Below are 26,998 nucleotides of genomic sequence, written 5' to 3' on the forward strand. Positions count from 1 at the left end.
CGGCAGTGCCAGGAATATTAGTCAGTTGTATGATAGCCCCAAAAGTGCGACATAAATGCTAACAGAGTTCTATGAAAACAAGCTGGAACAGGGGGATGAATAAGCTCTTAAATGACTCCTAAAGGGCTATCTGCAATCGACTGGGAGGCAATCTAGTGTTTTTGAAGGGAAACCCTTTAAAGCTTATATTAAGCTTAGCTATGGTTATAATAAATTCCAAGGAATTTCGATTAGTTTTGCATCCAGTGGCTCTCAAGCTCATCATGTTTTTCTGATTTATTTGAGGCATAAAATTTATCAAGTTATTGCAGCATATAAGCACCTTTATTGTACTTTAGAATCCTGCAAAAGAAGACTGCATTTTGGAATTTCCCACAGGCACAGGAAAACCATTTTGGCTAAATGAAATTGAGAAAAACGCCGGTGCACAGACAAAAGAAATGCCAAAAGCGTTCAAGATCTGAGCACACAAAAAATCAAGATAGGATGGATGCAACAATTCGGTTCGGATACGTGCCACTTTCCTGAAAATTGCAAGGAGCCTTTTTTCGTTTTATTTGCAATGGAAAAGTGCGAGGCCGGGCACTTTCGAAGGCCTACAACCGGAAGTGTCCCTTAGCCGTGAAACAATGTCCTAGGCCCTCTAAGCCCTGTTAACCTGTGAGCCGTAACTACACTTAAAAAATTATACAAATATATAAATAGATTAAAAAAATAATGAATTCAGTTCTAAGAAGTCGTTTTATATTTTAAAGTTCCAATTAGGAATCTTATTTATCATTTTCAACCTTAACCCGAAAATACAAGATAGGATTAATGTTTTGCTTACAAAAAGTTGTGATCAGTTGTTAAAAATAAAATATAAGCAATATTTGTTTAAATTAAATAAGTTGAAAATAAAAAGAATTTTCTGAAGTGGCACTTTTTAATTTTCAGTGTGCAAGCACTTTTGAGGCTGTAGCCACTTGCGAATGCGGCCAAGAAAGGCTGTGGAAAATGTGGCTTAAACTTTTCCGGGGTTGCAATTTAATTTGCTGCACTTTAAGCTGCAGGCGCCACTTTGGCGTTTTCCTTTTCCCTTGCCAGTTTTTCCGCGTTTTCTTGTATTCTTTATTTTTTTGACTCCTCCGCGGGCAGCTTTTCATTTTATCCAGTTGGTGGCATTGTGTGTGCGAGTTTTCATGCAATTTCTTTTTTAATTTCGCTCAACTTAGTCATGCGAAATGGCACTTGATGCTCCTTGGCAATGCGTGTGTATGGGTATCCTTAAGTGGGTGTGTGTATTTGTATGCGTATCTGTATCTGTGTGTGCGTGCCACTCTGCACATCCGTTTGAGTTTCATGGGAATTAACGCTAAGCTGCAGGATCCGCGTTTCCATCTCCATCGCCATCTTTTCCCGGAAAACCCACCAGCCATATTCAGCAGCTCCCATTTTCCCGCCTTTCCCGCTTTCCTCGAGCATTTGCAGTGCAAAAGAAGAGCGAAAACAGCAACTACAACAAGGACAAAAAGTACAAGGACGAGCCGGCAACAGTCAATTGTTGTTCTTAAGTCGTTGGCAACAAGAAGGTAATGCAAATACTCTGGCCATCTCCCTTGCAGACACACACAAAAACCTTTGCCACTTTATGCGATATGCCGCGCCCCCTGGCATAACTTAAATTCACACAGGCGAAGTTTGCAGATTATAATTCAAACAGTTTTGAATACATAAATAACAAGGGAACAAGAAAACTTTTCTGTTTAAATATAACAATTTTTTATATTAATATATATTTTTTTTTTACTTACTTATTTAAATGAATTGTATTCAAGCTCCTTTGTATAAGCAAATCAATTATAAATATATTTCAATGTATTAAAACCCTTTTTTTGTTCAATATGCAAATTTACCAGTATAAATGACCTTCGCAGCCACTTTGAAGCCAAAAAAGCATTTTCATGTTGCCCTAAAATGAAGGCAGTTATGGCCAAATAGTTTGTTTTTAAGTTGCGCTTGGGTTTTAACTGCCCGTCAATCAAATGCTTATTCAAAGTTTTGAAATAATATCCACTGAAAAGGCGTTAAACCTCCAAAACAGTTTAAAATTGTTGAAGCGAAATGCAAATTAGGATAAAAGCCACTTATATAAAGATGACAAAAATGTAGCTGAAAGAGCAATGGATACTTCTATTTCTACGGAATAGTTGGAAACCCACCAGCATCTGTGCCGGATGTTAAGATTCAAATCACTGTGTTCAATTTCGATTGACTGCACTAAACAATGCCGATGATCAACTATTTGTCTGAGGAAATTATTGCACAGCATTCCGTTTAACCAGATTGATTGCTGTCCCATAGGTAAGCCCCTGTATATAAAGCATGTAGTTCAGGTTCAGTTGAGTTGACAACTGTCTGGCTGAAGACATTTGCATTCTGAGCCTGGCCAAGAGAACCGGCATTCCGACATGTGCAAGTGGATGGATGCTGGCCTGCAATCTCGGAGTCAATGCAAATGCAGTAAGTGAATGTAGAGTAAATGCAGCAGCGTCTGTCGTGGCGGTAAATATGCAAATAAATGCATGGGACCGGGCCAGTGCAATCACGTGCCCTCAAAAAAGGGGAAAAATGTGGCAGGGACAGGGTCCAGAGTCCTGCCATCCTTGGCATACATAATTCAGTGCCACAACCACTCGGTTGTGTTCTCCATTTTGTTTGATTGCATTTCAATTTGTAGGGTCTTTCTCTTCGATTTTCTACCCACGCGGAAATTAAGCTGCAATGGAGCGAAAAGGGAATATACATTTCTTTTTATACCCATGCAACTTACCACAGTTCGTGCCTAGATTTGATTTATATCTGCTTATTTATGTTCAGCGGCAATGAAGAACATAAAGTCTATTTAAATGTTATAACAACAATATTAAATTTTAAAATTTATATTCTCTTGAGATTTACTTATTTAGTTAAGAACAAGAGGGGCATGCTTTCTAAATTCCATTTAATCTTATCTCTTAATCTTATTCGCTGGACCCACATTTATCAAGACATATATGATATTTTTCATCCGCTTAGAAAATTTGTTTGTACAGAGGCTTATGCCGCATTTTAATTAAGATAAAACATTCTTCCTTTCATATCATTGCAACATTCTTAACAAATAAGAATTTAATATTTTTAATCTAGATTGAAGAAATTAAAGGCAAATTTATATCGGTTCAAAACAGTGTAAAATAAAATCTGACTACTGTTTTCATACTCGCTTTCCGACTAATTTAAAAAATTTAATTTTCCACAAATTCTTTTTTCGTAAAGTGCTTGGCATCGTAATTTTTTGCGAAAATTGACCAACAATTATGTTTGTCTAACTTTACTGCCAATCGATCGGGAATTTCATTACGAGCTCAGCAAGGTATAGAATTTCATGTTTGGAGCTCAACTTTTGTTGTTTTGGCCAAAATACTAATTTTCTTGGGTTTAAAAGTGTATTTTCCTTTTTTTGTAAAAATTGAACATTTTTCGGTGAATTTTTGGATGTAACTTTTTCAAACCTGATCTCACATCTAAAAGACGCACAGCTATGGATAGCTAACGAGCTAAGAAATCAAGATCCATCACTTTCCTAGTGATTTTAAAAAATTAAAAATTTTATAAAATTTTTAGTTTTTCATAAGGGGTGACATCGTAATTTTTTGCGAAAATTGGCCAAAAAATATGTTTTCCAGGTTTTAATGCCAATCGATCGGGAATTTCATTACGAGCTCAGCAAGGTATGGCATTTCATGTTTGGATCTCTACTTTTGTTGTTTTGGCCAAAATACTATATTTTTTTGGGTTCAAAAGTGTATTTTCCGTTTTTTTTTTTAATTCAACATTTCTCGGTGAATTTTTGGATGTAACTTTTTCAAACCTGATCTCACATCTAAAAGACGCACAGCTATGGATAGCTAACGAGCTAAGAAATCAAGATCCATCACTTTCCGGGCGATTTCTCGCTTTTATTTTGCTTATTCTTAAACACAGCACCCTTAAAATGTTGGTTACTACAAACGGCTAAAAAATATATAATGGCTTAAAAAATAAGTAACAATGTATGTAAAACAAACAGCAGATAACGAAACTTAATAAATTAGCAAAAATACTACCCTTACTTTGTCAGAAATTCGGCGTTCAAAACAAATCCCATTAAATGATCACCTAATTGCTCCTTTTGTAGCAAAATAAATTCCATTACAACTCACATTTAAACAAATTGTTGGGCCATTCAAAAACCAGCCGCAATAACACTTTCGAAAATGGCCCTGTCCAAAAGAACTCGCGTAAATTCATCCCTTTTCCTATTGACTTCCACTCAATTGAGCATTTTCAGCTTTGGCAAATGAAAATCGTTTCGAAAACGTTCGCAATTGCAATGTTGGGCCATTGAAATTCGTTTACAAACGGATTCCACACATGTCCTCCGAAATCACAAAATCCTCGCAGAGGGACAGTGCTGACGTCATGTCAGCATTCCGCCCGAAGTGAAGAGGGGAAAAAGGGAGAGAATATTGCAAAAATAATTCGGAATATTTTGAGTGATCAACGAAAAGCCGCGAATAAATAACAACAGCATGACGCAGGACCTGAGAAATGGTTTTCCCTTGTGGGTGACGCAAATAGTGGGCCATTTTCTGTTATTTTTAGCCAATGGTCCGGCGGATGTTTTCATAATTTATGTGAACTTGATTTATTTCTGCGCATTTCCGCTCGTTTCGATTCCATTACGATTGCCGGAACGCTCCCTGGCCGTTCTCCGCACAAAATCCCCATAAACTTCAACCTGATTAATGGACGCCAGCACGACATGTGAAAAGTGTTGCCTACTTCGGCGGACCTGTTAATTGCCGCCCATAAAATTGGCCAAAACGCTCGCCGGCACGCGAACCAGAGGGTCCTCGTCCTCGGAAAGAAGAAATCAAACAATTCAATCTGCTCGCAATTCCTAAAAACAGGATGAAAGCCAAGCAGTCAGGACTCTAAGCGTGGCCTAACGAGCTGCAAGGAGCACAAGGAGCAATTTCCACGGTTTCCCCGTTTTCGGCCCACTCAGCCAGGGAAAATTAAATTTACAACAAACAACACCAGTTACATGTCGTCACGACGGCACTGGGACTAAGGCCACCCAAAGGCCAAGAGCAGGAATCAGAGGTCAGGGATGGGGTGACTGGAAATTACACTTCAGAAAACTTCTACAAAAATCTGAAAAAAATCTGAGAAAAGTGCACAAAAATCTTAAACTTAATTTGTATAATGAATTAAATTCAGCTCTGTAAAGTTAAGGAAACATTTATAATGAATACAGCCTAATAAAATAGTTGTATTCTTATATTTTTTAATATTTTATATTTTTATGAACCTTTTCTCAGTGCAGAGACGATGGACGTTAGGCGGGAGCTCACATGTGGACGCCGCTTCCCTTTCGAGGAGTCCTGGGACCTGGCGATGGCTTTATAGCAATTTAATGTGTTCGTGTTGCTGCTCTTGTTCTGGTAGCTGTTGTTTCCACTCTTGTGAAAAATGATTTCGCTTTGCTCTCAGCCAAAAAAAAAAGCATATAAAATTCCGAAAAAAAACACGAAGCGAGCAATTTGTCTGGCCTGCTAGGAAAATCATTACAATGGCGGTTGCAAAGTAGGCGGAATCCTTGATTTGGCTTCTCTAAAAGTTAAAGGAATCTCGCGTTCATTTACATACATGCGTGCTATTACATACATCTGGTAATTGGGCTCGCCATTACTTTTTTGTGGCTCGTAGGCCTTGATTTTAAAGGAGGCGTTTAGCCACATGTGTGGCATCATTACTTTATTTTCGTACCCCTTAACCGACTTGGGATTATCTGGGCATTGGTTTTTGAGGGTCTTTGGGTTACATTTAAATGGCTGCTTGAGTATTTAGGGTAAAGAGCCCCATTTAGTGGCCTAGCAATGAAACATTTCTATTTGTTTCGATGTATTTAATTAACTAAGCCTTATGGAAAAGTCTATTTTGGACATTTTTTAAATAAAGAAAATAAACACGCCCATCCACAACATTTAATCTAACGTTATATTTTCCTTTTACTCAAATTTGGCCTTAATAATTGACAGACAGGTCACATCCGACATCCTGGAAAACCACCTTACGCATACCACACTGCATACCACACCCAGGGATATCAATAAACCTTGTGGCCTGCAGCTATTGATTGCGGGTGACATTGAACCTTGACATTGTTGCCTCGGAAAAGGGGATTCCCCAGTGCCTGTGCCTGTGGCATATTAATTATGCTGCTGGTCATCGCTCGTGGCTGGCCATTAATTGATGACAGCGAGTTCAGTGTACCCTAAAATTGCTGCAATTATACGCATTATTTTCTTGGGGGAATGGAAGGCAATTATGAAAATTAACGTGTTTGTCCATAATTGCACACAAGAGCCGCAAATTGTAGCCCCAAAAAAAGCTTTTACATATTCATCACCCCATGAATATCTTTCAAGACCTCAAAAAGTGGGTGGTATCTTGTTTTTTGTTATACCCACACGAAGGTCTTGACTTAATCTGCTTGCTTTATTTGTCATGCACGTCCAGGTTGGTGAATTAAATTTGAATTTTCGCCGACTGCCTGCGGGGCGCAAACTCGGGAAAGCCAGAGCTACAACAAGTCGGAAATTCCCAGACTTTTCCCAGCTTCCTCCTTCGTTTCCCAGCTTCCTGGCCTTGGCTCAGTCTTTGGTTACATTTGATTTAGCGTTTTAATCTGCCTGCGTTGACGCAGTACTGTGGAAATTGTTTTCCAAGCTCATCCAAGTATAAAATAATAAGCCAATAAAGAATTTGCATAAGTAAATTTTTATTATAACGAAGGAGGTCTATAATTAACTTAAGTTAAATAACTTAATAAAAAATCATTACTATATGTGGTCAGTGACAATTGCGCCATGAGTTCGTTACCTAATAAAAACATATAATTTTTTTATATTACCCTGAAAATTATAGCTTTAAATAATTCAACCCCTTAATTATTGCACCGACCTTCCCACAGTGCGACCTCCTACAGTGAGGCCTGAGTTATTGCCTCCATTTCTTGGCCCTGTCAACGCGGCCATTCGAGAGCCATTTCCGATCTCCGGGCCATGTCAATGATTTGCTCGACTGGAATGCGGCGTTTCTGCTGAGCCATCTATGCAAATCTGTGTCTGCCCGAAGGACTGGCAACCCATTTGCCATTGTCATCATGGGGCAAATTCCATTTGCCCCTTAACTCTTCCATCTTGTCACCTTTTGCTGCTGCCTGATTTTTACGCAGTTGTCGACCCGTCGAAAGCGACTTATTTGCCACACCTTTCAGGTGCAAAGAATCAGTACAAAAAGATACGAATTCGGACCCCCAGTCTCGCTGTGCGTGTTGGAATGGTCATCGGTTTTATTCTCCGGCAATGGACTCTCGACACAAATGTTGATTTTCCTACACAAAAAAAAGGATTTTCAGATGTTTTTATGTCCCTTTGCATCTGGCTGCGACAGTTGAAGTTTTATGCCACCGTTCGTTGTTAATGAGTGTCGAGATTGTTTGCTTTTTTAACTTATTCAGGTGCCCTTGAATAGATTATATTATTAACAGCGAAAAAAGGGGAAAATAATTTGCAAAAGTGCTCTTGAAAATGCGGCTGGCTTCAGGTTGTGTAAACTTAATTTATTTTTCACACATTTAACACCTGAGTTAAAGCAAATAAATTAATTAAATCTGTAAAGGCAAAATTCGTTCTGGCTTGTGCTTTTAATTGTTTAATAGTTTTAACTTCTAAAAATACCTGCTTGAAAGAAAATGTTCTATATTCCAATAAAAAGGCAATTTTCTCACCTCAGTTGATTTAAAGCCGCCATGGGTCTTTAAAATCCACACGGCAATAGCAGGGGCAAGGGCAATTACCCATCGATTTGTTCGATTTGAAGGTGCTCAAGTGCTTAGGCGTCCTTTCACCTTTTCGGAAAAGGCATCCTGCGATGGCGATTGGTCCGTGGATAAACAGCGTTTTCTTTGCATTTAGGTGGCGTTTATTTGCTTGCGCGCTGTTGATGTCTGCTGGCTTTCGGGGAGCTTTTTTTCGGGGCAGAAAGGAATCCTCGTAGGGGTCAGGACATCCTGCAGACGTGTGGGTCAAAGGATCCTGCTGGGTATTCCGACGGTCCTGCCGGTCACTGTTCCCAGGTGCGCCAAATAAATAAACGGCTTACTAAAATTACGTTGCTAAGAAAGAAATGAAAATTCGCATACAATTTTTATACCTTGTCGAATTTAACGAGGCTCTTTCCCCCATCAATTCATCTTTTGCATTCTGCACTCGAAGTCGCCGGCCCCTGAATTTCTCAAATTAAGTAAAGTGGTTGGGGGAATGCCCCTTTCCTTTTAAATTTGCATAAGAGGCATCGACGGATGCGGATGTGGATGCGGATGGGTTGCAGTGTAATTGGGCAAAGTGAAATTGCGTTAATATTTAACAAGCCAGCGAAAGTGCAAAAGCGAAGCGCATTAAATGTGGAAAAGGGATACGGAAACTGAGTCCTTCGGAGCCCAAAGAGAGAATTTATGCGGAGTTCAGGGAGATTCGCCAAACCCTTTTCTTTTGAATCTAAACCCCCAAGTGTTAAATGTTAGCCATGAGGTCACACGAATGTGAAAGTGAAATGTTTGACTCCGAAGGGCGGCTATTATTTTCGTGGAAATTAAATTTCTCATTTGTTCCGGGTGAGATTTTTTTTAACATTTTGTTAACATTTTAGTTGCTTGCATACAGTTATGTTTCTGATCATCGAATAAGCGTTTTAAACATCTGTATGTAATAAATCTTTCGTCTTTAGGGTTCAACAATATTTGAATTTTTGGCGCCAATGGGTGCAACGTTAAAATACCGAAAAAATACCGCACTCGCCTATCGGTAACGGCGATCAGCTGTGATCATCGGCGGCGAACAGCTGATGTGGCTCGCGAATTGGTTGTTGTTGCTTGCACTTTCTTATTTTGGACTTTGAAACGCTGCTCTTGAGTTTAAACACCAATAGTTACCCAATTTGGAAAGTTAACGAGTGGAGAGCCATGTTCCGGACCCGGGTGCACCGCAATCTGTCGTGGATCTCGACGAACTCGTCGCGGACGACGACCACTCATGGCCAGCACTACCAATATCTGCAGTGCTCCAAGCTGCCAACGCTGTATTTCCAGCGCTCGCTGCCGAGATTGCCCATTCCGCTGCTGGAGAACACTTGCCGGCGGTTCTTGGAAGCCACCCAGCCGCTGCTCTCGCCGGCGGAGCAGGCGACGACCCAGCAAACGGTGGAGCAGTTCCGCCAGGGAATCGGCATGGAGCTGCACGCAAAGCTAAAGAATCACGACGCGGAAAACAAGCACACCAGCTACATATCGCAGCCCTGGTTCGACATGTACCTGGCCGATCGGGCACCGCTGCCGCTTAACTATAATCCCCTGCTGGTGATGAAGAGCGACTCGCGGCCAGAGTACCAAAACCAGGTGGTGAGAGCCACCAACCTGATCATCAGCTCGCTGAGGTTTTGGAGGTCCCTACAAGCGGATCTCCTGGAGCCGGAGGTGTACCACATGAACGCCAAGAAGAGCGACACGGCCAGCTACCGCAGATGGATGAAGGTGGCCCCAAAGGCCTTTGCCACCTACGCCTCGTATGCCTTCAAGGCATTCCCCCTGGACATGAGCCAGTACAACCGGTTGTTCGGCACCTCCAGGATTCCCAGGATAGGCAAGGACGAGCTGGTTCAGTCGCCCGACGCCAAGCACATCCTTATCATGCGACGCGGTAACATGTACGCAGTGAATGTGCTAGACTCCAGTGGCTACATCGAGAGTCCCAGTGTGATTCTGGGCAGGCTAAGGGCTGTGCTTAAGCTGGATGCAGAGCGCGAGGCAGCCAGTGTTCCGCTGGGTGTCCTGACCTCTGGTCAGCGCGATGAGTGGGCCAAGAGCAGGCAACAGTTTGTCAGTAACCCCAAAAACGCCGATCTTCTGCAGAGCGAGGTGGATGCGGCTCTGTTCTGCGTTTGTCTAGATAGCGAGGAGGATGGCGTCTTCGATGAGAACAGGCAAGAGCCACTCCTCAAGCATCTGCTGGCGGGGAAGGCGCAGAATCGGTAAGCAATATAGGACTGAGTACGTATTCGTGTATCACCAACATTCATCTCCATCCACAGTTGGTTCGACAAATCGATTTCCCTGCTAATCAGCGCGGATGGCACCACGGCCATAAACTTCGAACACTCGTGGGGCGATGGCGTGGCGGTGCTGCGCTACTTCAACGAGCTCTACAAGGACACTCTGACGCAACCCTTTGTGTCCACAGAGACGGTGCACACTCCCGCCGAGGGAGATTTCAGCAATGTGCGACCCATCAACTTCGAGATCGACGAAGCCACCAAGTCGGCCGTTTCCGAGGCTTATAATAAGAACGCCAGCATTGTTGATAGCTTGGACATGAATGTACTGAAGTATCCTCACATCAACAAGCCCACGTGCAAACAGTACGGCCTGAGTCCCGACTCCATTATTCAGCTGTCCTTCCAACTCGCCTACCGCCAGGCCCACAGTGGCTATGTGGGCAGCTACGAGTCCTGCAGCACCTCCGCCTTTCGACATGGACGCACGGAAACGATGCGGCCCTGCACAAATGCCACAAGGGACTTTTGTGAGGCTATCCTGCAGCCGGAGAGAAGCAAACCCAGTGCCGGGGAGCTGCGAGCAATGATCGACAAGTGCAGCAAGGTGCATGGTCAGCTTACTAAGGAGGCGGCCATGGGTCAGGGCTTCGATCGGCATCTCTTCGCCCTGCGGCACACTGCCCAAAAGGAGGGCATACCCCTGCCCGATCTCTACGAGACTGAGGCTTATAAGCGCATTAATAACAATATCATTAGTACCTCCACCCTGGGATCCGATGCCCTGCTGGCGGGTTCCTTCGGTCCGGTGGTCAGAAATGGCTTTGGAATTGGGTAAGCCGTCCGTCTACCAAGGTTCATTGCCTGGTACACAAATATTGTAACCATTTTTCAAGTCTCCCCCGACAAATTGTTCAATTGCTGACAGTTGATAACCTATTTTTCTTTTAGCTATTCGATTCAGAACGATTTCGCCGGCGCCATTGTCACCACGTACAAAAACCAAGCCGATGGGAAGGTGTTCATAGACAGTCTGGAATCGGCATTTGATAAAATTTGCGCTGTCATCCAGCAGAGCAGCAGTGGCAAGAAGTAGAAGGGAACGCAGTCCCCCATGAACAAGGCTTTAACGAAACAAGGATATTTATTTTGATGCTTTTACACTGTATCCCATGTGTCTGAATTGCAATATCTTATTTCTAGCTCTACAATTTATAGATTATACACTGAAAACATTCTACCCCATCTAAAGCATCTGTGTCTGTGCCTTTATCCCGGCAGCTTTTATGGCTTTGCGGCTGATGGGATAATAAATTGGCCAACATATTGTAGGGCTGCAGCAGACTTGACAATTGGAATTGAAATCGAGAAATAATTTACGTCTTAAAACACACAAATAGCTGCAGAAGGCATTGAAGTAAAGAATTCGAATTCGATAAAAATTAAAGAATCTCTTAAGAAGAAACTCAATAAATTAGCTTAATTGCAAAAAACGAACTCAAGTAAAGAAGGGAGCACGTAATTCTAAGCATTTAAGGTTCTTTGGGCCCAAGATAATATTTTCTTTGGGGAACAACTTTCCATTCTTTGTTTTCTTAAGTAGAATCAACAAAACCAGCCATGTATTGCATCGACCTTTTTGATATGTAAACTTTGACCCTCCATTGTCACTTAACTTTAACAAGAAGTGTGCCCACGCATACACTCGCCCCGCTTCCCAGCTTGTTTACCCCGAAGGAAATGGAGGGAAAACCCTTGCATTAAGCAGTTTCTGATTAAAGGTTTTCCGCACGCTGACCCAGAAAACTGCTGGCAACCCTTCGGGCCAAGTTGTTGGCTTTTGATTGGCGCCCGCACACGTCAATCGCGAACTCCGCCTATGGATGGCTAAAAGTCTATCGCAACTCTGCCTTTTGGCCTGCGAAAGTGGATGTCGCTAAATGTGCTGACATTATCAGTTGATTTATCGCCAAATTTTGTTGCCAACTGGCGTGGCGTTGTAAAAATTAATTAACTTGCTCGGAGAGCTCCTCCTGATATATACACGATATCGCCTTAATGGGCGGCATTAAAAATTAAAAAGGAGACATTCCGGCAGCGGAGAGGTCATTAAAGCCAAGTAGATTCTCCCTGCCAGCGGCGGACAATTAAAAACATATTAAACTGACGTGCTGGAAAGGATGTGGATGTGGATGTGCCGTCTGTGTGTGCGAGGATGTGGCTCCATGATAAATGTGCGGTCGCCAGGATTTAATATTGCGCATACGCCGTCGCCAGGCAGCTCATTAAATTATTCAAAAATGAGACTCCACTGCCCGTCCAGCTGGCTACATAGTTGTGGCTACATATATATTATACATACATCCATGTACCTCATCCTGTGGGTCCATTGTGTTGAGGACATGCGACATGTGGCCGTAATAAAACGTCCTAACGTGCCCTGCCTGCAGATGAGCTTCACGTCTATCTGGCGGTTTAACTTTTTACTTTTTAATCTGAACTCCGTTGTAAGGATGGCCGGGTTAGAAATCAATAATTGTTCTTCTAATTGAATATTAATATTTAATTTATGCCCTCCCTTTGGCGGCGAACGCATCATTAGGCCCGGGCATCTGTTGCCAAACTTTTTCCGGCCAAGGGCTAAGGGCCATCCGCAAACTGATTTATGACCCCTGGACTTTAGCACTTGTCTTCGGTTCGTGGCAGGCAGCTTCAATTTGTGGCAGCAATAATATTTGCTCGACCACAGCAACCGCAGGACCGCAAAGCTGTTAGCAACTTCTCAGTGAGCCACACCATCGGCCACACTGCGTATGCGTAATCTTGGTCAACCGATTGCCGCATGTTAATGCACTAGGGGGCCAAAGGCGAGTACCACTTCCGCAGTACCGCACCAGAGGCTAATGAGCAATTAATATGGAAATCAGTTTTGGCCATTACAAGGTGCCGACCAATTATGATGCGAACCGGCCGAATTAATGGCCAGAACATGTGGCAACGTGTCGGGAAATTACAATTCCCCGTTGGTCATCGGACGGGAAGGAAAGTTCAGGAGTGCTAGCTTCTCGGGAATTTATGCCTCAATTTGTGATGAATTACTGCTGGTCTCTGTTGCTGGTAACTCCTTGTTATTTAATAAACAACAATTATTCTGATGGCGCCACGTAGTTCCTTTATGATGTTTTATTTAGTTATTAAAGAGTATTTAATATAAGGAACTTTAAAATTGAAGAAGCCTTTACTTGTTTCTTATAAGATTATATTCCTGTGTTTAAGACTTACATTAATTTGTTCTATTTTTATTCAAACTAGTACCTTGTAAGGTAATAATTAAAACTTTTTGTTTGAATTTTCAATAACAGGTCATCGTCTTAAAGGCCCTCAAAAGTCAAAGTGTCAGCCACGGAGTAGACGGCTTAAGCCCGGCCACGTGTTTTCCCAAACGGGTCCTCGGCGCCCGTCCTGGGGTAATTAACATCAAATTTATGAGCAATTCATGGAAAATGTCTGCACAGGTGGCTGAAAAAGTACTTGAAACTCAATTTAACGCAGCTCGTGCCTGTATTTTGCATTCAAGTTAATTGATATTGCCGCAGGACATTTGGTGAGACATGAGCAAAAACAAAGCGCCAGCCTTGTAAAAGCCGAAAGCAAGGCGGAATAATCATTTCTAATTGCCGGCAATTATTTATGAAATTAACAAATAGTCAATGAGCCAGCAGCGGAAACGAAAGCCAACAGAAAATTAGCAAAACAAAATGGGGAAAAACAAACTATTCGTTTCGGGGGAAAACAAGAAAAAGAATTGTGCCAAAATGAGGTAAAGACTATTTGAGTTGGATTTCTGGCGATTGATTCACTGTCCCACGGTTGGAAGCCAGCCAGTTTTTCCGAAGGGAAAGGCGAACATTCAATTGAGGTAGTCGGAAACATTGTTTATAAACAAGAGTGTTTATATGGGTTTATATATGTGTATTGTTTCTTAGGGAAACTTTTTTTATTTTGCCTTAAACTAAACAAGAGCAAGTCATCAAAATACAAAATAAGTGAAATTAAATGTGTATGAGCCTGTAATTATGGGCATAAAATGGACTGTGCAGATGTGTTAATGAGGTGGAAACTACTTGAGCCCTAAAAGGGCTCATTTTAATTTACCTAAGTCTTAAACGGAATTATGGTTCCACACCTTAATTTAAAAAGATTCCGAGTATGAGAAAAAAAGAACAAAATTATACTTTGCACACATTTCCTTTATCATTATCAACATGTTGCCAAGACACTTGTTGTGTGCGCAGTGAAATGTTGCAGGGGCCAACGGCGCGTATGAGTCATTTTTAATTAAGATGTCAGTCACACAATGGTCCTTGGGCTTAGGCTCGTGCCCTATCTGCCTGGCAACTGGAGCACATATTTGCCGCATCCTGGACGATTAACCCCATGCAGCCAAAGGGCCAAGTCAATTAACTCGAGCCACAAAGCCGGCCATTGTTACGCAACTCGAGTCAAGTCGAGTCAATTGTGGCTCGTCACACATGCGGCACAGTTGTTTGTATTGCCGCACTTTTATTATCATCGTGGTGCCATCACTCAGAGGAACTGGAGTCCCATCCCGCTGGAGCCAAGGAAGCGGAAGGATGCCACACACTCTCTGGATATTCCCGCTCCTTTTTACCGGGGGTTAATTCAATTTACTGCCTCGTAGGCCTCCGAATTTCGTGATTGTCCCGGCACATATACACGTCCAATTGGAGCAGTCATTCGGAAATGCAATTTACCACGAAACGCGGAAAAGTTTTGAATTTTCCAGCCTGCCCCGGAACACTCGCAGATTGGCGCCAAAAAGTTTCACAATTCACTGGGGCAAAAGTGCTCAGCGCTCTGGCTCATAGAGTATTCATGAAATTTTAGTTGCCATTTGTTCTTCCACAAAAAATGTATTTTCTTTTGCCGGCACCCTGTAATTCAAACTTTTGAGGCTCATACGAATGACACAAGATTGTCGCATTGCATTCTTTACATTAACAGATTTACTTTGCAACCAATAAAATATGGACGACATACCACAAGATAGACAAATACTTTTGAAGTAAACAATTGTTTTACTTTATTAATTTATTCAAATTTATAGTATTTATCGTTAAATTTAGTTTAAGAACTTAAAGATTAAGTTGTTTTTTCCAATATTCAGTAGTTTCAGGACGGAATAGTGCACGGAGTACCATCAAGTGGCCAACTCATCTCAGTCCATTCCTATATTTCCGCCACAGCTATACTCGTATATAGTTTCATTTATCTGGGGCCACAGCAAACAAGCGGCAACTTCAAAGCAACATTTGATTTATGGGCAATGGAAATGTCTGAGCCCAAGAACAGGCGACAGCCAAATGGGAGTTGGCCTGGCTTGGAGCAGAAGTTATGATGGGTCGAAGCGACGTCACCACTTCCCCTTAAAGTGCGTAACTTTCCATTTGGAGGCCCAGAATACAGAGAAAACAAATTGTGGCAATTCTTTACTAGACGTTTTTTATTTGCACAAATTCTTTACAAAACATATTTAAGTATTATAGCTTTCATCAATGAAAAATGGTGATGTACACCAACATTTTTGTCCATAATAAATGTTTTAAATTTAAAAACCGTTAATAATGAATTAAAATTAAATATAATATATTTTTTAAGCATTAAACTAACATATATGAATAAGATAGGCAATACTTTTAGGCCCTGAGCATGGACTCGACTAGTAGTTACAAAAAAAATTTGATTTAGATTTAATTCCAAAATGTACCGAAATGTGACCAAGTGGAGTGCATTTTAAATATACGGCGTGCTGCACTTGAGGCCAAACTCGACTGAACCTCGATTTGCTTGGTGTGGTCGCAGAGCAGTGTTTTAAAATCAACAGCTGAGAAACTAACCCGATAAAAGTGTTCCCAAAGCACAAAAAGCGAAATAGCTATATAACCTTTACTCTGGGGAACCCTTCGAAATGCTGATTAAAACAACAACTTGACTTTTTACTTCTTTCTGTACAGAAGTTAAAATTGCATCAGCAATTTTAATACTTCTTTGTTGTTTTTAAGTAATTCAGTATAAAAAAGCAAAACCTTTATTTAGTGGTGTATTTAATTTTATGTTTTTCAATTTTAATTGTTATAAAAATGATCCACACTTTTGGAGCGCGACAGGAGACACGAGACTGTATCAAGGCAGGTCTCTTTCCATTTGAGCACGAACACGCCGCTTAATTTGTCTTTCGCGAATGCTGAAGGATAGAGTTTAGGTTAATAATTTTTTATTTAAGTTTCTTTCCCATAAATATTACCTTTCCATGATTAAGTTTATGGTGCTGCGCTTAACAATCAGCAGGATAAAAACGTATATAACAAAAGCGTGATGTAAATCGATTATGAATTGCAAATGGTTAAAGCTTGAAAAAAAGTTATTAAATACATAAACAACAATAACAAAACTCCAAGACAAGCCCATCATAATGGACATTCGTAGGAACTGTAAATAACTATAATTGGAGTGCAAAGAAAGGATTATGCTTCGAAAGAACCTAAGAATATATATAATGCTTACGTTTCGGTGTCAAAATTAAAGCAGGTCGTTGTCTTGTCCTTCCTTCTAGTAAATCTTTTCATTTCTCCTTTTACTTTCCATATACTAATGGTTGTCAGGATAAACATTATTAAGTTAAAGATATGGAAGATCAGCGATCCCAGTAACATGCACAAAACTGAAAGTACAATCATCGTGCAAAGTAATACATATTTTAGGCGATCAGTATTATTAGGCTATTTAATTTTTTACCTGTCAATCTCTCATCATCTTGAGCATTCAAAAAAAAGAAAAACCCTGTTATAATACCAGCCGTGATCCAGACAAATGCACTATAGGCCAAAAATGATCTTGAATGGTCATCGCTCCTGGGCGATTTGAAGACTTGCCACAAGTGGTAACTAATGACAGAGAGCCAAATGAAGTACGCATACTGGAAAAAGTTCCGAGTCCATTCAAAAGCGATGGAGAAAAGAAATACCTTTCCATTAATTATGCAATCTGAAAATAAAAAATTTGTTTAAAAATCCCTACAATCCAAACCGAGTTTCAACACTAACATGTTGCGAAGAGATGAAACAAAAAATTTAATGAATTTTGTATAAAAATAACTTGCACCATCACCATACTCAAAAGGCAGCTGACAATGCACTTGCCGAGCGTGTTTCGCAGCATCTTAACGTAAAGATATACTGCAATCGTCAGGATAAGACATATGGTCGAAATTGTGGCGACTGGAAAAAGAAGAATTAAAAAAAGTTAAAAGCAAAATTATAAAGCCATGACCATTTTCCACTACTATAAACGAAACAATTAAATATCATAAATTAAGAATAAATATTTAAACAAATTCACCGATCCATTCAGCGTGCCTATGCATTTTGGATATACAAGCTGCTACACTCAAAGGCAAAACTCGACTGGCCGTAGAAGTGGTTACATCGAATAAAGTGAGTGAGAATTAGAACTATTAACAGTCTTCAGGGAGCCATTCAATTTGATTAGATTTTGAGAGCAATGCGTTTTTATAAATCTACAATATAGCCTTCACAATTCAACGGCCCCGAAGTCATATCTAGTGTCGAAACATTTCTACATTATGAAAATATAAAAAAAGGTAGTTTGAAAAGATTTAAAAAATGTTGTCTTGAATGAATTAAGTTTAGTGCTTATGCCTAAGAACTGGAGGCCCAGTATGGAGGCATTTTTCCACTGTGTATCCGGCTAAGTTGCACGTAAAGCGCTCCCCTTCTCGTTGGCTGCCAACTTTACGGCGCAATAAGAGGGGCGTGGCACGGCGTGGCGGCGGGCCGGCGTATAAACAAAAAATACATTGACCTCGCCCGAGAATATTGCAAGCCATGCAATAATTCAGCTCCTGCCCTTTATGAGGCAGTTGTGTTTCGTCTGGCCGGGATTTCATTACTCCAGCGTATCCTCTGTGGCGGGGGAAAGCCTTTCACCCTGGAGTCCCACCAAACGTGCGGAAGTCACATTTTCTCGAAGGTGCCAGGGGTGGCAATCTGGGTCAAGTGACTCGTATTTCATTGTTGTAATTACATTTCGCTTTGCCTTTGGCTGCGTTACACCCAGAGATCTGGAATTCCACTGCTTGTGGCCTTGTCAATGCTGGGAAAATGCGATTTAGCCATCGCTCAATGCAATGGAAATGCAGCTGACAGGAAAACTGGGCGAAGGGCCATGGTGATGCCGCTGGGAATTGATTTTACAACCGCGGCGACCGAAATCCGCAAACATTTTCGCATCGAAGTCACAATTTCCACACACTCGTGGCGCGCGGGTATATTGACCTTCGGCTCGAAGGACCCCCGCTCTTTTGGCCACGTCATCATGGACTGGCTCCGTTGTTGGCCAAGAAAATGGCGACTAGCATGTTTTCACCATAAAGCAGCAAAGCGGTTATTCCTGTAAGCCATCAACAACCCGTCCCCCTTCTCGGCTCCGTTCCAATCAAGCGTTCTGCCATTGTTGTCGTCCCGACTCGCTGGCAAGTGATGTGTGCAAAGTGGAGGTGACGTATACGCCCCGTCCGCCACTCGGGGAACGAGGCCAACTGCAGCCAAATGTTGCAAGCAATTAACCATTTAATTTGAAGGCAGCTCCTAACCCGTTTTTGGAGAACGGAAACTTGAATTTGAAGGAAAGCTAGTTAAGGGCCTTGCCTTAATGTCTTACAGAGAAGAAAAGTATATTTCGGAAAAAAAATTAATTAATTAAAACAAATTAAAATTCATTAAAAAGAGATTAGTTTTCTACCATTTAGAAGTATTTTGCAAAAGTGATGATGATGAAAAATTTAAAGGTTTGAATATTATTTATTAAATTACCTTAGGAACGTTTCTTATTATGTTAATAATAATAATAGGAGCTAACAACGACTATTTGAATAATTGTTTATGCTGCACAGCCTGTATTGATTGATATTTATTAACCCCTCCGAATCCAGCTGGCCTACCGTTGTGACATTGTTATATTTCGCTAATTTTTCCCTTTGTGTAGACTATTTTTAGAAGCGAATTGGTGTGGAAGAGCCTTATCCGTGCAGTCGGAATACTAGGCAATTTGCATAAATTTAACATGAATCAATGCTGCGCGGGGGAAAACCGGAACGGAAGGAAAAGTGAGGAGGGAAAAGTAGAGGGGGGCCATAAAACGGCGAAAGCAGGAAAATGCGTGAGCGAACAATGAATGACTCAAACATACAGATACGCCGCACATACACTCCGATATAGGGCAGTTATGAGAGGGCGTGAATGGCCTACGCCTAAATAAATCAATAGGGAAACCAGCCACAGCGCGTAAATTAAGCTGGGGAAAATTGAAGGAAAATTGCAGTGCGCCACATAAAAGCAGGCAACAATTTTCAGAGCCAGCGAAAATTTATGCCGATGCGATGAGGTATCCCTAATGCCTGTGTAATGCCGGCTAATTTCAAATGTGTCTGGCTGGGTGTGGATTCGTACCCCAAGGAAGCATATAAAATTACGCAATTGCAGGAAATAAAGTCGCTTGTAAAATGGGCTAAGTAAATGTACATAAAATATTTTATGATCATGGATATGGTATAAGCTACCTAATTTCAGCCAATTTAAATTAATTTCTATTTTAAAGCTTCTCTAAAATGTGACATAAAACTGTTGAAATGCCCTTTGAATTATTCAGGAACTATGGCAACATTAATTAAAATAAAAACCATTTGATCAATTATTTAACAAATACACCATTGTGCAAACAAAAAAACATCAATTAATTTATAGAAATGAACCAAATTTTAATTACACAAACACACAGAAAGTGGTTTAATGACGCACAGTTGATTATTAAATAATTTCGTTTCAGACATTTTTTGTCAAGCATTTTAATTGGTTGACGGTTATTAATTGTAATTTGACAAATGCTTTCAAATAAAATGAAACTCTAAAATATTTAACAATTTTAATTGAAACTATTACCTTGTTCTGGTAGTAAAAAGGATTTAAACGTGAACGGAAATAAAAGGAAGTGCCAAATTTTAATAAACTAATTTATTTTGCCTATAAATTATATATACAACAGCATCCTTATGATTATTGCCTACTTACATATTTTCGCATGTTTTATTTTTCAGTTTTTTCTAAGATTATTCCCTTGGAAAGTATAATGCCACTTTCTTCTGAAACATTTCAATGCTGCTTAAAATTCATTTGTGGTTCAGTTACATAACTATAAAGTATGCTCTTTTTTATTATTATGGCCAAATCCAGTTGATAGCCACTTAAGAGTTACAGTAGACATGACCTTGAGCATGGTTTTACTCTAACCGAAAAGGATATAATGTTTTTTAAAACAGTTTAACATTAATTAAACATTTTATATAACTAATTTAAAATTTCAAAGGTATTTTAAAGCACAAATCAATAGTTGAAAATTTAAAATAAATATTTAGGCTTCACTTTAGGTCAGCGAACTTCAAGAGTATTCGAAGATTTCACTCCAAAGGACTTTCTATTTTTGGTTTGTTTTGACGTCATGTTGTTTACGGTATCTCATAACTACGGCCTGCAAGTTGGGGCCCAGAATATTCATATTATTTCTCGGCTGTTATTTTTCGCTGCTATTTCTTGGCTATTGAGAGGCGGCGCAGTTGGAATTTAAATATGTAATTAGGTCCGCGGGACGAGGGGCTCGCAAAATGGCCCAGGAAAAGCGGTCGCTGCTGGGCAACGCATATTAAAATGAGTTTTTGTTTCAATCTTCCGTCGTCCCGACCAAGGGCCAAAAATAATTTGACGCTCGCCGATGACCGCATGGTAGTGGGCTAATGAAAATTAAATTGAATAAGCGGCTGCCTGATATAATGGAATCTAATGGCCACATGATTGGGCCGCCGTTGCGTGCAAATCATGGCCGCGATTAAGTGCAAATGAAGCCTGATTAATTGCCAGCCGATTGCAGCTCCCGCCCGGCCTTATAGCCGCAAAGATCCGTTGGCCAGTGCAAACAAAAGGCCAGCAAATGTCATATTTTATGGCCACTTTCCCTGGCCTTGGAACGCCTTTGTTCCGGTGGCACGCATAAAAAAGCAGAGTTGCGACCATGAAAATTCATGGCGAGACCGACATTATACTAGCTGCTGCTGGCAATATTAGTGCAGGATCGTGGGGATCGAGTACAGACGCTCCTGGGGTGAAATAAGCTGGGCATTTTAATAACCTTCAACGTAAACGTTAGTTTGTCATAACCAATTTTCACGCTTCCTTATATCTAGAATAGACTTTAATTTATTATGAATGCATTCAACGGTTGAAGACCCTTTATAGAGGGATCTATCAAATAAACCCAAAAAATAGTCCTGTAATTTCTAAAAGTAATCAGTCTTTTATGCTGAGCCTTAATAATGCATTTTAAAAATCATTTCTGGATATATGTTGTATACTTATTTATTTCCGGCACTTCAGGGTATATATACTAAAAAAGGAAGGGATGTATATATATTTTCACATAACTTATACATTTGTTCGGCTACAGTAATTTAGTACCAGTTTTTATTGCTCTTCCCTAATTCGAATTGATGTAACGTATTAAAAAATCAAGTTTGAATGGCCCATAAAAATATGAAAATACAAATTTCTATATGGATGGCTTCACAGTTGAAGAGCTACAAAAGCTGCAAACTACCCGTATACAAGCCCATTGGATGCCGTCGATTGGCTTAAAGGCTTTCGCGTTCATTGGCAGGTCATAAAACCCTTGGCAACAACAAGGGCAACACTGTGTCAATAAAAGTGTCAATCAAATCAATGCGACAGGCTAGCAATTTTTCAGGCTCCCAAGCACATACACTATGCAGTAAAAAAAATTGAGGTTCATTAAGTATACGTATATGCCTTAAGAAACTTAAAAAAAAAATAGAAAAACATAACATAGTTTGATACCTTTGTATACCAATTCAGAATTACTATCTACAAGAAGAAAACTATCAACCATTATAACAAGTAGTATATATTCAATAGCCCATGTATTATAAGTAACTAGGTTTATTTAGAATTTGTTTAAAATTATGAAAACAAAACAATTCATTGAATTTTGGTTAAACAATAATTTTCAGAGAAATACATTTTTTGTTTTTCAAAATAGATTTTTGCAGTGTATTTCCCGTACACTTACCCATTCGTGGCACCGGCTGTTGCATATTTTTTGGAAAAAACGAGGAGCTGTGACAACAAAAGGACATAAAAACATTGTGGGAGCGCTTCTCCCCTTTTTTCCCCACTTCATGTTGACTTGACTAATTTTTTGTGATCGAAGTTTGGTTTATTTCGATCCGGCTTTTTGTTTTTTTTCGAGGTCATCAGCTGTCTGTTGCCCTGGGAAGCGTTGATTTGATTTTTGGCGACCATTCAGTGCACATCGGTGATATTAAACGCTCTGATTATGACAGACTAGGCCAAAAAGGCCATAAACCAGACCCTGGCAGCTGCCCAGTGAAGCTGAAAAAATGCAACTGCCAGATGTCCCTTTCGGGCTTTTCATATGCAAAGGGAAAATCTGGAGCGAAATGCGTTCATTTATCAAACTTTGACTGGAGCCAGACCGAGGGAAAACACAAAATAAATCGCTTTGTCGTTTTGGCCAAAAGTTATAAATGACACAAATTTGAGGGCCAAGTCAAAAAGCTTTGTCTTTCTTGGGGTGAACAATGAAATGGGTTAGAGAAAGGATACACGAGTATGTGTGTGGCTGAAGCAAACTGAAGCAAAGTGCTGAGCAATGATCAGCGGATATTAAACAAGTTAAGGGTTTGCTTTCCCAAGGGAAAACCGAAAACAGGTGTTAACCGCAGACCAAATAAATTTGTCTCGCGCTCAATGAAAACGCCGGATTAAGCAGCAATTTGTAAATCCAATACTCAACCCCGCAAATTTATTGCCAAACGTGCCACACATAAAATTCACCCAGGCGAGACAGTTTTCCTTCATTCCGCCCTTTCTTTCTTTTTTTTTGTTGCATTTGCGGGAAATTGTTTTACATTACAGCCAGCTCCAAATTGAATAATGCGTCGGGGATTTTCCGAGGGCCAATACAAACAAGCCATAAATATTTGGGGGCCATATGCAGACATGGTAGGATCTTAAGTGGCCCTTGACAAAGGGCGGGGCCATTCCAACTGCCACTGACACTGCCTTTGGTCGGAAAATGCAGCTTCAAATAACTGGGGAAATGGGAAAACGTATGGTGAAGTGGCGGAAGTCGCAGCATCTTGGCTCTCTGACAGCTGGCGAGGCTTAGTTACAACTAGTGATGAGAAAGGATCCCTTTTTATGTGAGACATAGATCTCAAATAAAGCTAGATAAAAGAATTTAATGTCTTTAAAGTATTCTACCTCGAGTATAGTTAAAGAACAACGTGTCTTGATATTCATGAATAAGACTTTAAGAAAGGGATGTATTTTATAGTGTTAAATTCATTTAATATACTTCAGGATATAAACATTTTATCCCTAGTGACAAGATGTCGCCCCTCGAACATATTGAACAATCCGTCATTCTTTGAGGTCGTAAGCTGCTCTCCAAATATTTTCCTGGTTACTCCATCACTTGGAAAGTTGGTGGGTGAGCAAACACAGACTTCAAAGCGAAAGGAAGTCGCTGTTCTGGACCGGCCCAAAGTAAGCTGCTTTGCATTAAGTTTGCCCTGTGCCCACTTGATTTCATTTGTCATGCTGGCCCATAAATAACTAAAGGCTAAGACGAGGCGCCAAACGTTAATCACAGCAAGTGGAGGAAATCAACAACAGACAACGGACCTGTGCCAAAATCGGGGAGGGAAAATCGGGGAAAAATCAAGGGGAAAGCCCGGAAACACCCAACCAACACCACTGACCAAAGTCAACGTCTGACACCAGCATTAATTGCGCATTAATGTTTATTGCTTAACGGATGTGGTAGTGGCGCCATTTTGCCATTTGTCTGTTTTGTTTCTTGTCCTTTCCGCTCTGCCATCCCCCTCCCAGCGCCCAACTAAAAGGAAAATGAAACAGAAAAACAGCCGGAATACAGTTTTGATACCCTTCGAATAATGTTCTTGCTTAAAGCGTGATTTAACTTAATGCTCATTGAGTGGAACTATTGGTTCGTGCCCTCGAAAAGAAAATAATTGGATTGGCAGATTGTGTGACAGCATATAATTGGAGGTTCCCGAGGGGCAGGATATTATAGATTTTATTGGTTTGACTTGGGGCCGCAATCTGGCAGGCTTTAACTAATGGAAATCTTAATCTTAATGCTTTTTTCACTTGAGGCTGAGAAATTGGAAAAGACAACTGTTTAACAGGGAAATTGAGTCTGGTTTCATTAATCTTAAGTCTTGAATACCAAAAATGTTCTATATAAGTCTATATTTTCTGACTAAATAATTTCAAAAGCATATTAAAGTCTCGACTTGTGCAACTTCTTGGACTGCGTTTCATTATCCTCCGGCTTTCAATTCCTCGTTTTGTTTCATTAATTTCTCCGCTCCCCCAGCTTTTTGCTCCAACACTCGGTTTTTCTGTCTCTGGGAAATTTGTTTTGTATTTCCGGCTGCACTGAGCTCCAAATACTTCCGGTGACTTGCGCGCCATTCGAGGCTTAAATTTATGGAGCTAGTTTGCGAGCTGTTTCCGCCGCATTTGCCACATGGCTGCCACTGCCTGTGGAGCTGGCTTAAAGCCGCACTAAAATCCACTGAGTGGGTGGGTTGTTAATGTAAATGTGGAAGTGGTAGTCAGGGGGGAGTGGTATTTCAAGCGACACTTTGATTGATTATCCCTGGGCAAACTCGCGCCTTTTCTGAGACCTGATGCGGTGGCTTTGATGCGGCCTGGGAACCTACAGATCCCTAATGAGATGCGTGCGATTGCATCCGTGTGGCGCCGACAATCATTAATGGGTTGATTGAGCGCTTTAATTAAAATAGCTGATAATTACTGAACATGAAAATAAGTTAGTTTAAAAAATTAAACTAGAAATAAGATGTCCAAAATGATATGTGTCTTTCAAAAATAAATAAAATATTATTTTTAATAAATAGGAAGGAACTTTGTACTTTAATAAACCCATAGATATATAAATGTAATGTGGTGCATTTTTTTTATTTGAAGGCCTTTTTTTTAATTTTTCGGATTTACAAATTGAAGGCGACCCACAAAATACCCAAGTTGGCCCCACCATTTGACACCTGGCTGAGTTGTTTGTGGCCCAGCTGGACAAACAGCAGGCTTGGCTCTGTTCTGATATCGACAAATATTTTCGGCAAACAACCAATCAAAATTCCGGCGAAATTTTAAAATGGCTGCAAACCAGGTGAGTGTGGTCGGGAATTTAATAACCGAATGACCTTTCACCCTCTGGATGAATCCGTGCAGGACTCGTCCGTCTCTTCGCGCATCACGCTTTTCAACCAGCATGCTGAGCACCACAAGAACTGGATGATGATAAACCCATTTGCCCATTACAACGTGAGCGAGATGCCCAAGAGGAGCTTTCCACAGGAGGAATATGGCCGAGCTCCTGCGGGAAGTCTCTCCGAGCAGAGATCCCTGCAGGCCAGTGTCCGTGCTCTGGAGGAGATCCTGCAGCTGTGTGAAACGGTTCATAAGTCCGGTCAAGACGATCACAAAGATGGTCTTAAAACCTTGGCATTCGGACCACTTTTCGAACTGTACAACGACATATCCGACAAGTTGTTGGCAACGCTGCTGGGTGCCCGAAAGCATGGATTCGTGGACTTTAGCGGGGAAACCCTTTTCCAGGGACGCGATGAGGAGGTTCCCGTACGCCTGCTCCGCCCCTTTGAGCAGCTCAAAACCGAAATACTGGCCAAGGTAGCCGATCTGCGCTGCGATTTTACCGAAAAACCCGAGGATTCAACTGTCCTGCGCCAGGATTAGCTAATGTTTTCCGCCCAAAAGTGGCCACAACACTGTCACCTAATCCCTGACCCGTGTCAAAAAAGCGCGCGTGTGCACCTCCCAGCCCTTTCTCAGTTAATTGAATTTAGGTCTGGCTGCCTGGGCAAAAGGCGTTTTCGATCCAACAACGAGCAACAAGCCGGGAAACCACCAATCCCGTCACGTATACGACAGGAGGGCCCGCTCATAAACACCTGTCGCCGGGGTCCTTTCAACCCCACACCACCACTGCGATTGTATCACCTGTAGGAAATAAACAAATTACAGCCGACTTAGTTGAATTCATGTGCCAGGCCAGCGACTTCAAAGCCCCGCAGTCGCTCAGCTGACAAATTATGTCGAATTATTCTTGTAGATGGCAAACCCGTAAGTCATTCCAAGATGTGTACTTGATGGTCTATTAAAGCGGTAACACCTTGGTATAACACAATTTATTTGGATTTTATAATTTTTTAACAATTTAATATCGTTTTGTAATACCTTATTTACTATATTTCCTAACCGTCCTATCCATTTTGCCATGCCTACTTATTATTCTTTAAATTCATCTTGGAAAACCACTCTTTTTACTAAATTATTATTATTTTCCAAAACCATAATAAATCATATTTTGTTTAGGATAAAAAATGCAATGTAAATTTAAAATATTTTTGTGTGTTGAATTTTCTTGTTATTAACGTTCCATTTTGATATTATATTTCTCCTTTTTTCCCTTGCTTAAATTTATTCTAATTTGCGATTGACATGGTGTTTCCGCCCACTGTTGGCAGGCCTAAAATTCCGCAGGAGCGTGGGTGGTGGAG

General features: G+C 40.8%; 3 protein-coding genes across 3 annotated transcripts; 2 read left to right on the forward strand and 1 right to left on the reverse strand.

Annotated features, from left to right (window-relative positions):
* Nucleotides 1-8,976: 8,976 nt before the first annotated feature.
* LOC108035554 (carnitine O-palmitoyltransferase 2, mitochondrial) lies at nucleotides 8,977-11,676 on the forward strand. The gene is made up of 3 exons (XM_017111223.3): nucleotides 8,977-10,158; nucleotides 10,219-11,013; nucleotides 11,131-11,676. The coding sequence occupies exons 1-3, from the start codon at nucleotides 9,095-9,097 to the stop codon at nucleotides 11,273-11,275; spliced, it is 2,004 nt and encodes a 667-aa protein (XP_016966712.1). The 5' UTR covers nucleotides 8,977-9,094; the 3' UTR covers nucleotides 11,276-11,676.
* Nucleotides 11,677-16,315: 4,639 nt separating this feature from the next.
* On the reverse strand, nucleotides 16,316-17,663 carry LOC108034730 (probable G-protein coupled receptor Mth-like 7). The gene is made up of 6 exons (XM_017109669.3): nucleotides 17,599-17,663; nucleotides 17,304-17,477; nucleotides 16,996-17,244; nucleotides 16,765-16,921; nucleotides 16,505-16,699; nucleotides 16,316-16,444 (listed from the first exon to the last, which is right to left on the reverse strand). The coding sequence occupies exons 1-6, from the start codon at nucleotides 17,621-17,623 to the stop codon at nucleotides 16,384-16,386; spliced, it is 861 nt and encodes a 286-aa protein (XP_016965158.1). The 5' UTR covers nucleotides 17,624-17,663; the 3' UTR covers nucleotides 16,316-16,383.
* A 7,785-nt stretch (nucleotides 17,664-25,448) lies between these two features.
* On the forward strand, nucleotides 25,449-26,466 carry LOC108034667 (actin-binding Rho-activating protein). The gene is made up of 2 exons (XM_017109605.3): nucleotides 25,449-25,587; nucleotides 25,650-26,466. The coding sequence occupies exons 1-2, from the start codon at nucleotides 25,573-25,575 to the stop codon at nucleotides 26,172-26,174; spliced, it is 540 nt and encodes a 179-aa protein (XP_016965094.1). The 5' UTR covers nucleotides 25,449-25,572; the 3' UTR covers nucleotides 26,175-26,466.
* Nucleotides 26,467-26,998: the final 532 nt, after the last annotated feature.

This window comes from Drosophila biarmipes, chromosome 3L, assembly GCF_025231255.1.
Source record: "Drosophila biarmipes strain raj3 chromosome 3L, RU_DBia_V1.1, whole genome shotgun sequence".
NCBI lineage: Eukaryota > Metazoa > Arthropoda > Insecta > Diptera > Drosophilidae > Drosophila > Drosophila biarmipes.